The 18,053-nt window shown below is 40.6% G+C and overlaps 1 protein-coding gene across 2 annotated transcripts; it reads left to right on the top strand.

Moving 5' to 3' along the window:
- The first annotated feature begins 593 nt into the window (after positions 1–593).
- Positions 594–12,842, top strand: mier2 (mesoderm induction early response 1, family member 2). Of its 2 annotated transcripts, XM_062395925.1 has the most exons (13): positions 599–822; positions 2,076–2,244; positions 3,788–3,901; positions 4,081–4,192; positions 5,131–5,201; positions 5,750–5,819; positions 6,111–6,262; positions 6,443–6,524; positions 7,531–7,625; positions 7,700–7,830; positions 8,896–9,032; positions 9,704–9,800; positions 10,106–10,242. In XM_062395925.1, exons 2-12 carry the CDS (start codon positions 2,218–2,220, stop codon positions 9,757–9,759), a joined length of 1,047 nt encoding a protein of 348 aa, XP_062251909.1. In that variant the 5' UTR covers positions 599–822; positions 2,076–2,217; the 3' UTR covers positions 9,760–9,800; positions 10,106–10,242. The 2 variants fall into 2 exon arrangements, with proteins under 2 accessions (XP_062251910.1, XP_062251909.1); XM_062395926.1 differs by lacking the exon at positions 9,704–9,800 and having other exon boundaries at positions 594–822; positions 10,106–12,842.
- Positions 12,843–18,053: the final 5,211 nt, after the last annotated feature.

The raw sequence follows: 18,053 nt of genomic DNA, 5'->3' as shown, positions 1-18,053 counted from the left end.
CCTGTTGATATCAACACCCAGCACAAATTTAGTCACCATCATATCTACTTATAGATGTATTTGTATTCAATGTGGTTGAATGGTGTATCGTGTGGTCCACATATATATATATACATATATACATATGTATATATATATATATGTTAACTCTGCCTCTGCTCCTGTCTCTCCATTGAGAAGACATGCAGTCATTGGCCGAGTCCTTATATCTTTATCTGCCTGAGCCATGTCCTGTCCCCTCCCTCATTCACATACACATGCATATACACTTGACACTGCAGCACGTGCAAGGCAGGTTTATCTGTGTGCCACATTTCAACAAGACATCATAACATATAAAAGTCATCATGACACGTTGTGAAAGCAACACAAGAAGCATTTAAACAATTATAGAGTGAAAAACAAATGATGCAACTGTCATTGGATGAGATCATGTCAGTGTATTTTTAACCATGGGGGTCAGAGGTCATTAATCATAGCATGTTAAAAAAAAATTGAAAGGTGAGCCGTTGTAATTTCAGTTGGTCTTGTGTTCAATTTAAATGTGTTTTCAAACTTCAATTGTGATAAGAGCAGAATTTTGTATTTGATACCAAAAGTGTTTAAAAAAAAACCAGAAGTTCTTCGTTAAGTGTATATTTTAAGATGGTGGTGGTTTAAATGAGACGTGAACAATGTACACCGGGTTTAGAAAGTGAGTAGAAGTCAGTAACCAACTGTAGCTGTGGCTGCTGCTGAGTGGTGGAGGCAATAAACGGAGCCGAGCACCAGAGCTACAACATCCGGGCAATACCCAGCCTGCGCAGAAACGGAATGGCGGAGGTAAGTGAGCGAAAACGAGGAATGCGATGAAGCGAACGACAGAGAAACTGTAGCGAACGGGCGACCCGCGTCCACCCGGGTCTCTTCGCCCGGCTGCCCGCCGTGTCGCCGGCCGGTGAAAGAGAAGCTCCGGGGCCGGTAAAGCGGCAGGAAGAGACGGGAGAAGCTCCCCGGCTCTCTCGCTCCGTCTCTCCCCCCCTCTCCGTCTCCGCGTTCTCGGCTTTAAAGAGCCACCCCCCCCGCCCCGCCAGCCTCGGTAGTAGCGCCGTAGAAAACAATGGAGGCAGCTCGGCGGGGTTTTACAACGCGGTGGTGCTGAAAGTGTTTCAGGTGCGCCGCGGGGGAAGTGGGAGGAAAAGTTGCGGGGAGGGATGTCACGACGCGGCGGCGGCTGAACTCCGGCCGGGTGCTCCTCTGACTCGCTGCTAGTTTCCTTGTGGTGCCGCTCGTCCGGAGGAAGACACGTTCAGCACCAAGTCACAGGAAAGCGCCGGCGGTCGCACACACACGGGGTGAGCCCGCCGGGCGGGGAGAGGCTCCGCTCGGTCCACTCGTCCACCGGACTCCGCTCAACTTCTCGGTCCGGAAACCGTGTCGCTGTGCCTGTTATCTAACAGCAGGAGCGTCGGCACTTTATCTCATGCAAGGGCCGGAGAGTTAAGCTCATCATGTGGCCTCCGTAAAGTTTTTCACTTCTGTATAACGTGGCCTGCATCATAGACACATGCTCTATTGTGTCTCTATCACTTTCTCTTAAAGCCCGGGGATGATATTGAACATAATGTAAACCATCCTACAAGGTCAGACATCAGTGGATCTTATTCCACTTCCCTTAATCGCTTTCCCTCTTTTATTCGACTTTACAATCGGTTTTACTTTGCTTGACAATTGTTTTTAACCTAAACTTTCAGTTTTTTAATTGATTTATCTTAATTCTGTCTCTATGTTGTTTCTAAAGTTTCGGGACAGCACTCTGAAGCTGTCTGCTGGGTATGAAATATGCTATATGAACACAACTGCCTTGCCTGATGATAATACCAAACTTTATTTATATAGCACCTTTCAATACAAAGTTACAAGGGGCTTTTTTTAAGTTAAAAATTACAAAACTGAGGGCAAACATTTGGAAACAGTAAAAGTCTAAAAACACAACAATTTAAAAAGGTTAGAGTACGTTCCCGGGAAATCAATGTAAGTCAATGTAATGTCCTCTGAAGTCATAGAGACATTTCTGTGTGTGTGTGTGTGTGTAGGTGGGTGAAAAGCCTCTGGAGATGAGCGCTGACGTCGGGGTCTAGTGGAGCGTGGATGAGGAACAGTGATGAAGACCCTCAGCAGGAGAAGCAGGAGTCTTAACAGGCCTTAGAGGAGTCGGAGGTGAACGCTGCTCGACCCATGAAGATGGCAGCGCAGTCCCACACTGTACGGTCAAGTTCAGACACACCTTATTATGTCAAAGCTGCTATTTAAAAGCTAGTCTCTTTAATAATATTTGTTGATTTCATTAATTTTGCATGATTATGGGAACTTTAACGCTGAATCACTGGAATATACATCGTCCCAGTACTAAAAAACCTTTGGGTATTATTTGTTTAAGATGAAATTTATGTTGCCATCAATTTATCTTGTCATATTTAGGTATGCAACGGTTATCGGTTACACTGTATACTGTGGTACAATTCCAGACGGTTAGTTATACAGTTTCAAGCTTTCATTACATCGTTACCGTGGTGATTTGGTTGATACTCTCCAATATCAACTTAAGCTAAGTGCAGTTTGTGTTGTTAAAGGTGGCAGAAGGAGCAGCAGGTTCTGTCAGAGCTTCACATTTGTTTCAGTTGTCTAAGCAGACAAAGTCATACGTTTTTAGAGTTGACGGGGGGGGGGGCGCTGCTTTTTCTTTTAAATATATTATTTAACAATCAGTAATACTGATACACGTGATCATTATGGTCCTTTATAATTGGGGTAAAAGATTAACCTTCACAACATAACATAATACACAGCATTTCTACTTTGATTTGCATGTTTGATATAATAATAATTAATAATTATAATAAATAAATAATGTTACTGAAGTTACTGATTTCACTGTAGGTTTTCTCGGAAATTCTGACAAAAAACATAGAATAAAGCCACATCTCAATCCACTCATCCCAACACTACATCATAGCACATGCAGTGTGTGATGGTGGGAAAGCTCTGTGTCCGAGGCCATATTTGGACCCACTTGCAGGAGTTGTACTTAAAATTCCACACTCCTCATCGTGCTTTTTTCATCGTTTTCTGTCACAGTATTATGCTTGAAAGGGAGACATGCAGCAAAGGGCCGAGTTAGAACTGAACCTGCAGCCGCTGCTGGAGGAATCAAGCTTCCAAATCTCATTTAACAAGCAAAACCTTGTCTAACTTGCTTATTTTTCACTCTAATCCAGTAAATCTGTGCTTATTTAATATTTTGTAAATGCATTACCATCCCTATTATCACTTGTATTTCTCATATAATTTTCTTTTACTATTAAAAAGCTAATAAATTAGCTGTACACCACATCTACCTGTGCCCATTTTCAAAAAATTCCAGTAGCAATATGGCTGAGCTTAATGTCACATTAAGGGCAGTTGAAACTGTAATCCAATTCCAAAATTGCACAGATAGGAACAAACATCCATTGAAAACAGAGCTCAAGAAATGATATGAAACACAGTAGTTCATTTTCACATCTGGATCCTTTTTCAAGAAAGGGTTTACTAAGTTATCGGCACGACTTTGATGAATAAAAAACCCTCACATGTGGTGACTCTGCAAATTGACTGAGAGTTAAACTATTCGGGAAGAAGAGGGGAAAAAGTCCCCAAGAATACCATTTTGATGGTTTTATAGACTTTAATGTGGTTGTCCTCCTTCTCTCGCTCGATCCTCTCTCTCCACCTGTCGCTGGCTTTCTCTGATGCGCTCTGCTCGTAGGCCAGTGAGCTTCCTCTGGAGGAGCTGCTGGCTCTGTATGGATACACAGTGCCAGATCCAGAGAAGGAGACCTGTCAAATGGCTGCCAGCCTGCCAGGCATGACACTGGACAAGGTGAGACATAACCCAAACGACACCAACACAAACAAGGTGCCTCGTTCTTATCGAAGGGTTGGCTGGTCCAAAGTTTATATTTGGATTCATATATTAACAAACAATCGAGAAGATGTAAACTGATTTATTACTTTGTTCTTTGCTGTGCTCTATTATTGATAGTTTGTTGTTGTGTTTAGGATCAGCTAACAGAGGATCTCTTTCCTGGGGAGGAGGAGGAAGAATCATCACCAGATGATCTCACCCCCTCAGTCACCTCGAACACCTCAGATGTCCTCCGCCGTCTCCAAGGTATCACACACACAGATTTACACATGGCTATATCACTTTTAACCTGATCCTATTTCTCCCTCTAAAGTTTAGAAAGAGAGTTTGGTTCATAATTTTGATTCAGATGGATCAGTTTGCACAGTCAGGGGATTTTTCTGATAGCTGCAATATTTTCTCTTAGTTTAAATCATGTCTCCGGTGAGATCGGAGCCTGTTACTCATTACTAGCTGATACATTTCAATAACAGTACCTGCTGGGCTTTATTGTGTTACAATGTTTTCAAACCCTCTGATTTGTTCTTGTATAATTTCAAATGAGAGAGTCTCAGCATGGCATCTTCTACTGCCGTATTAGTTTCCTGTCCATGAGACAGAATGTTGTCAAAGGCACTGAGACAATATTTAAGAGAAGGATATTCAATATGTTGGAACAACCCCAGGTAGTGATTCTATTGAAATGAATGACGGTATTTGTGCTGAGTCCACAGAACAAACTAAACACGTGGCAGGTTTGCGGCTTTTGTGTCCTTTATTTGTTCATGAGCGATTGAATAAGAACACAGTTTCTCCAAATGGTAAAGACAAGAGAGCCTTGTTCCTCTGAGGCTCTTTTCTCATATTTTCGCTGCGTCATCTTGAATCAAATTTTTACTGACTGAATGACATATATTCTATAAATTATTAATTTATTTATTTATGTCCACGCTGTCTCGCTTCGAGTCACAGCTTGGTTTCACTGGAGAAAGATAATTTTACCTCAGCAGGATGTATGTTGTTAACTGATGGTTAATAATAAACTGAAGATTAAAACTAATCTTAAATTAAATTAGATTCTTTTGAAGTTATTGTTATTCGTTGGCATAAAGATATGACTTTTAGACAGCATCACTATTGAATTCATCTTGACATCCAGGATTTGAGTAGATCACCCTCCTCTCTGTTGTTTTGGCTTCTTTAAGGTGGAAACAAAGGCCGCTCATCAGATGAGGAGTCTGACGATGCCTCTATTCCCTCCAATGAAGAGCACAAGGTACTGACGGCTGTCACTCATATCTCATCGTGACTCTGTTGACCTGATGAGTGGTTTTAGGTCAAAGAGACATGAAGCGTACTGCATAGTGTATTGCAGTTTACATTTCTCTATAGGAGAGAGAACCACCAAACAAAACAGCTAAATATAATAGTCTTTCTGAATTCGTCAGTAATGGATCTGTCTTTCCTTTGATCCAGTGCCCACTTCAAAGGTTGTACATATTCTTCCATTCTTTATTTGTTTTACTTGTATAAACCTCATACGTCTCGGCAGTGAGCATAATCATTTAGTGCAGGAGTGCCTGGTCTCGTTCTGCTTGACCAACTGAATCAAACCTAAACTAACCTCTTGGACTTCGTCCCTGACTGAGACACAAAGTCACATGTAAACCACTAACTTACCAGATTTGATTGGAAACAAAACGCAGCACTTACAAATATATACATTTACAGTAGCCTGAGGAGTGATCTGTTACCATAACTCTACCACAGAGCACAGATCTCATCTGTGACAGATTTCAGAACTGTGTTTGATTTCCTTCTCAGGAGATCATGGTTGGCTCCAGGTACCAGGCAAATATCCCTCCACTCAATCCAAATACCTACCAGGAAAATGGTAAGCAACATATATTATCATCCTCCCGGAATTCAAACAATTTTAACAGTTGTTTCCTTTGTGTTTAACACATGTGAACCTTATGTGAAGTTGCCTAAGCATTACGTTTCAGCTGATTGAAGCCTTCCTGTGTAGATCTTTCTGACTTTGGCTACTCGTGTTGATATCTAAAAAGATAGCTTCATCATTTCTCTCTTCTCTCTTTAAATGTCCTTCCCCCTCCTCCTCTCTCTCCACCATCTCCTCATCCACTTTCTCTGCTCTCTCCGCTGCCTCTCTGTTTCTCTCCAGTCTACACTAGTGAGGACCAGTTGCTGTGGACGCCAGGTGTCCTGCCAGTGCAGGAAGTGGAGGAGTTCTTGCTGAACACACATAGACCACGTCGCCAGGAGGGGGCAGCACGCACATCCATGCAAGCTAACACTGTCGGTGACAACGAACAGGTTAAGTTATATCATGTCAAGTGTCATCAAAGTCCCTATTTCCATTTACACAACTCGTAGCCTTTGAGCAGTTCACCACATGCTTCAACAGAGCCACTGAGAATGTTAACCAAATAACACACTAGTTTTTGGAAAACATTCTTAGATATTCTTGAATCTTTTTCTTCTTTTGACTTCCAGGCACTGTATGAACTTATAAAATGCAAATTCAATGCAGAAGAAGCAGTGAGACGATTACAATTCAACGTGAAGGCGGTCAGTGGTAAGAGCCTTTTCCTGTTTGTTTGTTGGAGGTGTGAGATTTGAGCGGTGGTGACATGACGACCAGGATGTACTGTGGGTGTAGAACTCTTGACATTGGATTATTGTGCAGCTGAATCTATACATTATGTCCTGCCTCCTTCGTGCTCCACCCAGACTCCACCCCTCGCCTGAACGCTGCAGACATTTCCCTTTTGTTGTGAAAACATCTGACCCCAACAATCTCCCGCAGCGATCTTCCTATGTGAAAGGCCGACTTAGACAAACCAGTATCTTGCTGCAAAGTGTCTTACGCTGTCTTGCAGTGTGAGAGCCACAAATTAATATAGCAAAAGATGTATTCTTCTCTTTGGTCAACAATACCACACCTACACACCTTACTGCCTGTCAGCTGCTTCACCATCTGCAAAATCTGTTTGCTCCTGGCATGTGTTGATGCTGATGAAGTGAAGGATGCCAACATCTTGCCAGCAGAGCCCTTGGAAATGAACCATTTAAAAAATCCTTGATTTGGTTTAGCTCAGAAATTAGCAGGACTATAGGTTCTCATTTAGCAGGTGTTTCTCAAGGGGAGGTCAGTCCAAACTGCATAACATAGAGAGAAGCAAATGCACTTCGCCTTCCATTCACTACCAGTCTGTTGGGGGGGTGGGGGAACTGCCTCCTGTGGTGAATCAAATCTGCAGCGTGGCTTCGTGCGGAGTTCAATTTAGGTGAACTTTGACCCTCAACATTCTCCTGCATTCGCATTTGTGTGACGGTCTCCGTATTTAGATATGATGTGGTTTTGGATTTCCCTCCACACCCTGTATGTGAGAGTTTTTGCTGCATTAGGCTCTATCCAGTCTGGATATTGAGCTGCAATTTCATTGCTGCAACTCCAATTTAAATCCTCTGCAGCACGAAGCCCAGATGGCATTAATTTTAAAAGCAATTTCAAATGGATGCTATACTCCTAAATGTATTGTTATGTGTGGCACTATGATTCTACTGGTGGTCTCTCTCAGATGAGCTGTGCGCCTGGAGCGAGGAGGAGTGCAGGAGCTTTGAGCTAGGCTATCGAGTTTACGGGAAAAACTTCAACCTCATTCAGGGCAACAAGGTGAGTTCTCGAAATGATTACCTGGCGCTCTCATTCGACGGCGTAGCATAAACAACCTGTTTCTTTCTCCTCAGGTACGAACGCGCTCCGTGGGCGAATGTGTGGAGTATTACTACATGTGGAAGAAGTCCAAACGTCATGAGTATTTCACCCAACAAACCACCAGGCTCAGCCGCAAGAAGTACAGCCTGCAGTCAGGGAGCATGTGAGTGCTGCTGGGATACGAACAGGGTCGCAGTGTAGTCAGGGTTCATTTGTTTGTTAATGTACAGAGATTATACCTAAACTGAAATTTACATGAGCTATATAGAGTAATATGTGAATCCGCAATTTTTGTACTATGTGAAGCCATGCACCATGATTTTATTTCATTGTGTTTACTGCTACAAACCTGATAAAATAAATCATTCTTAGAAAATAGAGCAACTTTTAGGCTGTGAATCAAAATGTAAACAGATAGATAGGGTTGTATTCTGTTTGCAAATGCAGGGTCTATTACTGCATGTGGCCTACTGAACTTCCCATCCAATCTTAACTGTAACACCCCTACTCTGAGACATTTTTGCCCTAGGGTTTGTTGATCTATTCATTTAGAAAAATCTATAACTAAAACTTCTAATTTCACACTTCAGAGCTGCCCTAACAATGACCCTCCTCATCGGCTTTACTCTATGTGAGTTTTTATGGGTCTATCCTGAAGTAATGTCTCCTAAACAGAATTGTTTTGGCCGAAATTACAAAACATCTGTGTATGACTACTTTCGCTGTAGAGATATTTCGCATTATCTAGTAAGAAATATTGTGTTTTTTTTATTTTTTTTATTTTCTTATTGCGTGCGTGCCACAACAAGTTGACTTTCGTTGTCAACGTATTGGAATGGCTGCCAAATCCTCAGATATGGATTTTACTTAAGAATGCAAAATCCATCCATCCATCCATCCATTATCTATACTGTTTATCCGTTGAGGGTTGCAGGTCGGGGCTGTAGCTCGTCCCAGCTGACATTGAGCGACAGGCGGACAAGACCTTGCACAGGTCTCATGGAAAAATAATATGAAGAGCTTGAGTGCAGACGGTCGACTTAGAGGATTGGAAGGGAGGAAGGATACTAAAGCTAATAATAATAACAACCTCCTTTTAAGTATCGCATATGTCTGCTCACTTATGTTTATGTTTTTGTTTTAAAATAGGCTCTTTCTGTCACTCCCGCTTTTAAATGTTGACACACACACTTTCCTTTGCTTATAGTGGTTGTGTTGTGTTTTGTAGGGAGGATGGAGACCAGGATGGGGATGTTCCGGAGCAGGAAGGAAGCAACAATTCCTCAGGCTTGTTGTCTCGCAGCTCTGTGGGTCCGAGGCAGCTCGAGTCCCAGTTACCTCTACACACCGACCTGGACAAACAAGGTAACTTAGAGAACCGATGTGGTGGGCAGGTTATTGTGAGACAAGGGTTATAGTCTGCCCTAAAATATGTCTACCATAAAAGCTGGAGAATTATCACTTCAGAGTTTCATTTGAAGTTGGAGCAGCATGAAACACTTGGCTCTACAATTCTACAACACACATGTACAAACAGGTGACAAATATAAGGAAAATTCATATAATTCGTATGGATGGGGACTTTTTCTTGTGTCTTCACTCATTTGCCAGGTTACCCTTTAATTTGTCACCTCTATATATACTAAACAATTCCACTTTTTTAACGTGAAAATCAGAAAGCTCTGCATGTTCATCCATTTTTCTGTTTATAAATAATATTATGTTTGCATGAAACAACAAACACATTTTCCAAATCACATAATGATACTCATCATGCAGTTCTATAGATTTTATTTTGTCATATACATTGTATCATTATATAATTAGTTATTTTGAGGACATGGTTTGCCTTTTATTTTGACGTCACATATTCATTATCTTATGTCTCCATCTTATGAATCATTTTGTCTCCTCTTCTTTTTTTTCCCCATCTCCCAATTATTTTGCTTTTTGTGTGTCTTGTGTTGTTGTGTGTGTATGCATGTCTCTGTGTATGTGTGTGTGTAAATGCTGTGCATGTTGCCATGGTGCTCCAGAGGAGGAGGGCCGTCCCCGGCGCAGACGAACTCCCCGCTTTCTCTTAAAGCCATGAACTCATCCTCACAGGCCTCAGAAAGCAGGCTGGGCCTGCAGGTAAAAAAATCTTAAAGATAGACAAGAAATACAAAAATCCTATTGAATTTCATGTGGTGTATAATTTAGTTCTAATTGAAACCCAAGGGAACAGGTTTTAATGTATGGCCATCAACTCAACAGCATCTCTACTGGTTCTTTTTTCTCTGTGAAAACCAAAGAGCCCGTCAGAATTAGTCCCCACATATGTCTGCAGAGGGCGCTGCTACACAGTGTTGCTTTAGAATGAAGAAGTATTTGAACAACTTTCTGCAGTTGCCAATTTTTGTCACATTGAAACATTTTTCTCTCCTTCATGTGTGCAGATGGTGAGCTGCTGATGGGGCTGTCGGAGCTGTGTGGAGACGGATGTCCTCAGCAGCTGTTTGGCTGTCCCTTCTCTCTGCAGCCCCTGGACGACCTGCGGGATCCCCGCTCAGACAGTTGTTGTCCCTCAGCTCCAGGCCAGCTCCAGTCCCAGTCTTCTGCCCTGAGCTCCCAGTCGGCCTGCGGGAGCCCTCCGTGCTGCCATGACGACCACTGCCTGCCGGGCTCCTGCTTTTACCAGCTACACATGCTTGGTGGACCCTTTGTTCCCGAGGACCCTGACTGTGCAACTAGTGGCGGCCCACATGGGCTGCAGGTGGAATTCAGCCTGCCATCTGCCTCTCCGCCCTCGTCCACTCTGCTCCCGTCACACTTCCAGGCGATTGGCAGCCTGCAGCACCCCTCAGCTCTCCAGCATCGCTCTCTGACACAGTGAGGGGAAATTCAATGCTGATGTAGGTGTTTGCCATTTGTCAAAATCATTGATTGGTGTTGGTTTTACAACTGACTCATACAAGCCCGAACAAAACGTGCATTTACTGAACCTTATGAAAGGGATGGACCTGCTCCCTGTGCTGGGGGTGTTGCTTGTATCTGAACCCTCTTTTCAAACTGATACACTTGAACTCATTGTCCATTGTGTTTATCACTACTGTCAGGTGTTGATTGTGTGTTTATTTATAACAGTTTTCACCACAACCTGCGCCAGGGCAACGCTGTTGATTGGTGGTGACGAGAGCTGCAGTGACCACACGAACCATCGTCCTCTGCTCGTCTAAATCCGAGCAGTGGCTGACGATGTGAACAACCGTTGCGTTGTTGTGTTTTATTTATCATAATGGAGAAGTTTGACTTCTAAAGTCGAAATCCAATAGCATTTCTTTCTTTGTGTTCTGCTTATTGCTCAGCACTTTTGCCTCTGATTCCGTTCAGATCTGGTATTCGCATCCGTCCTGAGCGAGCCAATCACAAGCAGACAGCTCAAAGTACATATGAACACAAACAATTTCATTGGATCACTCAGACCACATTCAGAAGTGGCCACATTGTTTTCGCTGTGTGAGCACAAGCGTCCTGGGACGCTCATGAAGGACCGTCTACTCGGCTGACGTCTCTGAACTGCTACACTTTCACAATGAATCGTATTTTAACATATTTGCTGCCACAGCATCCACACAGACCACCACATAATGAATTTTATACAAGTATTTTTTTCAAATGGGTTAAATCTTAATACCAGCTCTGAAAAGGGCCTCCGTTCAGTGCCACATGAACACAACTGATGGGAGTCTGGTCATAAAGTAAAATCTATCAATTCAAAGACTACATGAAAGTTAATTTATTATCTTACACGTGCTCGACTCAGCCCAATGGCCTCTGTCTTCGGTTTCTCCTGCTTCTCTGGACCTCCAACCTCCCCCACTCCAGCTGTCTGTCAACCTTTGGTACAGGAGTCGTTCTTCAAATAGAAATTTGTTTGATTTTAAAACCCTGAACATCATTTTCTGTGTTGTTGTTTTTTTAAAGCTTTATAGTCGCAACAAGGAGCACAGTGATTTTTCGGATAATTTTTCTCTCTTTAGTTTGGCCTTTGTCAAAACCTTTCATCCTGTTCTTCCCTGATGATTTATTAACGTGCAATGCTTTCGTGTCGTTTCTGACAACTGTTTCTATAAGAATGAATATTTAGTGCAGTGAAGAGCCTGACCTCTGACCTGCAGAGGTGACGCAGAATAACATATGTTAATGTAAAATGTACACGCTAAGCTACGCAAGTCAGTGAATCCAAATCCTGCTTGTCAGGCTCTGCAACTTTGAAGATTTCCATGATCAGTCATCCAGAACTAACTTTGATGGTTGTACGGAGAGTTAGAGAAGTGAGTATGTTGAAAGTCAAGTAAAAATGTCAGACTGGTCAGGCTCCAAAAGGACGACCTAACGTTCTATTTAAGTTCTTCTGCCTCTTTGAAAACCGACAACAAGGAAGCAACATCCACGTGAAGTCCAGTCCATGAAGATATGGAATAAAAGAACAAACAACAGCACCATTTTTATCGTCAGAGCTCTCTCTCCCTGCTTTCCTCTGAAATGTTTCCTTGAGTATCTTTAATGACCTTGACCTGAAATGAAGAAATATACTGATAAGTGTTCATGTGCATTTAAAACATCTAATAATTGTTATTTTTGCTATAGAAATCTCCTAAGTGCTGCATAAATTCAATTTCCGTGGCCCCATCGGAGCTGTCGTATGAATTTTTGGAGTGACAAACTTTTACAATCACTGCACCTTTTCGTGTTAAGGAATTATTTATTAAAGTATTTGTTAAAGTCAGTTCCCCATTTTATATAGTGAATTAAAATTGAGAGAAGCTGGTTCACGCCATCTGCCATCTAAGAATTTAGATCTAACCGTGATGTGATGGTACAGAAGTGAGAAATTAAAAGACTAAAGGTTATTACAGTGAATATGATTCCAATATTTTATATTTTGTATCACTGAATAAAAATATAAACTTGATTTGTTTACGTCTTTCTCATAATCCTGTATTGATTCGTACGCTCATCTGTACATGTGTGGTTCTCTGCATGTCAGTATATTTCAGGCTCTGAAGAGGTAAAGGGAAGGCAACAGGGGAATGAAAGGGTTTTTCAGGTTATTCTTCCTTTGTCATCTGTTCATCTATTTATTGTTTGTAATCGTGCGTGCTCTTTCTGTGATCCCTGTGTAACGCCCCCCCCCCCCCCCCCCGTGTTGTGTCTTTGACTGTTTACTTCAGAGGAGTTCAGTACAAGACCACAGAGGCAGCGAGAAGAATCGAACTACTGCCTTTAGTTCTTTCTTCATTTTTACTCTTATTTCTTACCAATATTGTCCTGCTTCTTCTGTTATGTTTTATAATTATTATATTTTGTAAAGAAAAAACAATTAAAATGAATATTGTTGAAATATTAGGATGTATTGCTTTTGTATCCGGTGCTGCACCTTCTCTTGTTTATGACATCAGGGAAACTACTGTAAGTAATCCTTACAGTAGTTTGATGTGATGTCTTTATTTGGCTTTGCAAATGTGGTTTTAAAAATGCAAATATGAAGATGCAAAACATCCTACAAGTCCAACAACTATACTTTCTTCTCAACAACAGCAAACTACAAAACTGTAACTCGGAAACATCGACTTAATATTGTATTATGTATGTATGTATGTAACAAATCATATCTATTATTATATTATATATTATTATTATATATTATATATATACTCTCATAGTTTAATTGACAGAGAACTAACCCTAAATGACAGATGATAAGGTGGAGTAATGGATGTTGTGTTTTACTGAAGACTTTGCCTTTAAAGTCAGAACCTATAAAATAATCACAGAAAACTAGGGGGGGGGGGGGATTCAGCCTTATACACCAGGACAGTTAACTGCTGCCAGTGGCACATCACTCCACAGCACCCTCTACTGGAAGGTGGGAAACTATTTCAAACTTAAAACAAAACTTTACAAAAGGATTCATAAGTTCACTTAACTTGTTAGTGTTGAGTAGTTCTGATTCAAACTGCTGATTGGTTGTAAGAGGAGCGACATACCCAGACTGTGAGCCTGATACTTGTGTTGAGGAGGGTCAAGCCAAACAGACTTACACAAGACAAACAACTTTATCTCAATTTATATTTTATAAGATTAGACATTACAACTTTAATAACTGTGAGCCAACCTCAGTGTTGTGTATAAATGTAGTGGATTTACATTTAACATCTCATCTGACCTTTTGTGCACTTTGGATCTTATGTAAAGCAGAGGTCCTGCAACTTATTTGATTTTCTTTAAAGCTACTATTCCAACTTGCAAATTTATTCTCCGGGATCGTTTGAGGTCTTGTTTCCCATTTTTCTTACCTTCCAATTCTTTGTTTTGTCTTACTGCTAAATAGACCAGAATTTGAAACCATTTTAAGGCATCGTCTTTTAACCACAAAATGTAGATCTTTCTTTTCAATCTTCTCTCTTATACATACTATTAATCTACCCTCATATAAACAGATTAAAAGCAAAAATGTGATTGATACAAACTAATTTCATAAAATTTTAGAAGGAACTGTCATTACCAACTATGCAGAAATATACAGAGAATAAACGGTGCTTTTAAATAAGATGTGTGAGTGATATGTGAAATAATGAACTATCAATTTAGGATATAAGATTTTTTACCATATTCACAATCAAATTTGATTTAATCCCTGTAGCTGTAATGAAATTGCTTATATGTATTAAAGGAGTCATATAACTCAAATAACTCATCCTGGTTGTTCCACTGTACCTCTTTATATTTTCAGACAAGCCTGGAGTCTGTGTTTAGCAGCATAACAAGCAGTTGAGTTCGTAGCTGTGGTTTGGCAACTACCACCACTGATCCTAATAAAACTACAGGGATTCTTTTGAAAGAGAAGTTTGAATTTCTTTAGTTCAGGCTGGATATTATAGCTTCAGCTACATTTGTGCATGTTTTAATACAGAAGTGATGTGAAAAGAACAAGAAGTGCAGCAGAGTGTGGTAGAGCAGGAAGAGACACCATGTGACATAACTGCAACTGTCCTGTTTCTCCTCTGACCTCCTGTTCTCTGGCTTTCACACGCTGATTAGGAGCTTTACGCCGTCAGCTATATATTCAGGGAGAATAAATACAACATGGCCATGTAAGATGCATCTGAGTTAATACACCTAGATAATGTTAATGTTTTAATTGTACTGCGGTACAAAATAAGGTTTACATTTCCTATAAGACATAATAACAAAACCACAGTGTATTAGTTTGAATAGAAAAGCTGATTACATACAGCAAATAGCTGCTTTGTTTTCCGGCTGAATCAGCCCTGACTGTAAATAATACATCTACACAGTAGATGAGGCCCGATAAGCAGAGTTGTCTCTGCTGAGTCTGAGTTGCTGTGAGGCCGAAAATATCACCGGAACTCTCTAGAATATGTAGTGAAATGGTTTAGATATCAATCGACTGTGAAACAACTGTGTCACTGGCCAGCAAGGAACATTAAGCTCATCACAGACTTTGATTCAGACAAATTTTGAAATGAATCAAGCTGCATGCAGACGAAATATATCTTATTGGTGCCAGCAAAGGCAAAAACCTATACTTCTTTGTCAAAATGAAATTAGCAGCCTGCTGAGTCTAGTACTCATTATACATTCGTATTCGACTGGATGACAAACAAGATGAAAAGATAACCTCCGTGGGGGAGATAAATAAAGAATCTGGGGACGTGTAGCTGTAGAAAACATGAACTTCTATCCGTTTGTATGTTTCTTTACTGTGGCCCCTTAGCAGAGCACTTTCTTAAACATTATTTTTGTTTGTTTGACTGTTGCACTGTATGCTGGGTGGATCTTGCTGCATAAATAGTCAATTTAAAGCACTAATTTTGGGGGGAATAAAACAGCCAAGACAAAAGATATTGATAGTTCCTGTGAACCCACCTTGAGTCAAGTCCAACCAACCAGACCAGGGCCGGCCCTGGCAATGTTGGCGCCCTAGGCGAGTTTCAATTTGGCATTCCCCAACATACACACGCAAACTGTCATGCATCCCGTTCAGTTCTTTTTTTCAAATCCATTCTCACATTTCATAATTCATACTTGGCCTCCAGAATGTTAGTAAATGTGCACAGACAAGTGATAGGAATCCAAAGCTGTTTTTCAAGACATAGCACACCTACACTTTGACAAATTGAATGTCTACTGATGCATGTTAAAATCATTTAATTCTTTGCTTTGGGTTTTTAAGCTATATTAGGATTAAGGTGTAAACAGAGACAGTTTCTCTGTTTGAGAAGGAAATTCTCTTCTTCTATTATTAATGGTTTATCTACATTCTTCCAATAGACCTGTAGTTTATCTTCTTGACGGTTACTGAGAGGTAGGTCTTTTAACAGCTCATGTGTTTTGAATGCACAAGTATACTATCCACCATCGCTACAACTGTGTGCCCATCATCCATATTGTGTTGTGTACGACTTTGAAGGAAGTTTTCTCCTGTTGGTACAAACCTTTTGTGTCGCTTGTATTGTATGCAGCGGAATTAATTTAAATGTTCACCCTGACACAGTATGCTTGTTGCACACAGAGAACCAAAGGAGATGTGTTGGTAGTAACATTTAAACCAGGATGCTGTGCTCTCAACGCATACTGCATGTGACTATGCAGTATTCTTTCATTAGCAAAGCTCATTCAGGACAACAGCTGAAGTGCAGCTGTTTGGTCACAGCCATGGAAACCTAAGTAATGATACTGATGTGTTATGTATTCTCGTTTCTCAGGTTTGTGCTGCAGAAAGATAGGAATATAGTATGTCGGGCATGGACTGTCTGATAAACCCCTGTAGTGTCCATGTTTAATTCATTTTCATGCCAGTGTTTTGTGTCAAAATTCCAAAAGTGTTTTTGGAAATACAGAGGGTCACATATTTGAATTTCAGGGACGCAGGTTGAGTAAAACTTAAGGTGCACTAATTTGTTTTGGTTTTTAATTCTCTTGCATTTTCATTAACCCCAGTTCTTATACCCCTTTGTGTGTGTAACTGAACAGAGCTCTATTAGTAACTGATGAGATCGAGTAACCTTCATCGTATGAGAGTGAAAATCCAGTAGGTTGTCTTGCTGCTAGCGGTGAAATGAAACTCCCTTCTTTTTTTTTCTGTTCATGCTGAAATAAAGTGGATTCACTTGGTCTGACGTTTTCGATCACATCTTTATAAAACACCTTATTAGCTTCACACTACAAACCCTATGGGGCTGGGGAAATGTTTTTTGAGAGAAGATTCCAGATTCATTCACTAGACTGGCACTCAGTAGAGCTCAACAATCTCTGATCCATGCAGCTTCCTTCTAGCAAGTTGTTTGGTTATTGGTCCATTATTATATAAACCTGTTGACTGACAAATCAGAGATGAAAACATAAACTCCTCAGCAAAGGAAATAAAACCTCCACACATTTATCAAGGAAATGTCATTAACATTACATAACATTAATAATAATTAGAAACCCAACAGGAAATGAAAAGTAGAAAGAAATATTTCTAGAATATCTAAATAGTTGACGGGTAATTTTCTGTTGCTCGACTTATCAATTCATTTATTAAGATAATTTCCCCCTGCTACTTAGTCTATAGGGTTTTTTATATTGTGTATTATTTAAATTGTATATATTTGTCGTGCACTGGTTGCTGGTTGTACATCAAATTGCCCTTGAAGGATAATAACGATTTTCTTTCATGGACAACTTTAGTTGATCACAAGCTGCACAAACCAAACAAGAGCAGCAGAGGAACCCAGCAGCCAGCAGGGGGCAGCCTCACGACAGCACATGGACAAAGCAGCAGCAGACTATGATTCTTGTTACACCGGGTTCACAACGGACGATGAAGCGACGCCAAAGCGTAAATAACAGCTGGCTCCCATCCACTCCCATGTTAAACCTTTGTGCGGGTCACACCGGAGGCTGAAGCGCCACGCTGCGCCAAGGCTGCCTAGCGCCGTGCATCGATCGTTTCGGCGTCGAGTCTATTTTTTGCACTTGACGAGAACGTATCGCGCCAGGAAACACACTGAAAGATGATCTTTCTCATCTTCATGCTGGGAATATTCTGAACTTTTAATATTGGAAGGATTTCAATCACTTAATAATTGCAAAATATATTACAGTATGTAAATTTAAATCAATTTAATACAAAAACAGAACAAATTTAATGTGTTTCTGCGCAGAATATGCGCAGTGGGCTTCTGCAGGATGTGTGCGTGCAGTTTTTTTTTTTTAATTAATTTAATTTAATTACATTTTTTATATTTAATTTAATTTAAATCTTATTAATTAATTTTTTTTATATTCAATTTAACTGAGTTAATATTGTTTATATTTACTTTAATTAATTTT

Source organism: Platichthys flesus, chromosome 9 (assembly GCF_949316205.1).
Source record: "Platichthys flesus chromosome 9, fPlaFle2.1, whole genome shotgun sequence".
Taxonomy (NCBI): Eukaryota; Metazoa; Chordata; class Actinopteri; order Pleuronectiformes; family Pleuronectidae; genus Platichthys; species Platichthys flesus.
The sequence above is the reverse complement of the archived record's forward strand: the minus strand, read 5'-3'. Positions and strand labels throughout refer to the sequence as shown.

Bases quoted from the DNA above. Each gene is read 5' to 3' on its own strand.
- mier2 (XM_062395926.1), top strand. From the start codon at position 2,218: ATGAAGATGGCAGCGCAGTCCCACACT. The intron at 2,245-3,787 runs GTACGGTCAAGT...CTCTGCTCGTAG, and splicing joins TGGCAGCGCAGTCCCACACT to GCCAGTGAGCTTCCTCTGGA. The intron at 5,202-5,749 runs GTACTGACGGCT...TTTCCTTCTCAG, and splicing joins CCTCCAATGAAGAGCACAAG to GAGATCATGGTTGGCTCCAG.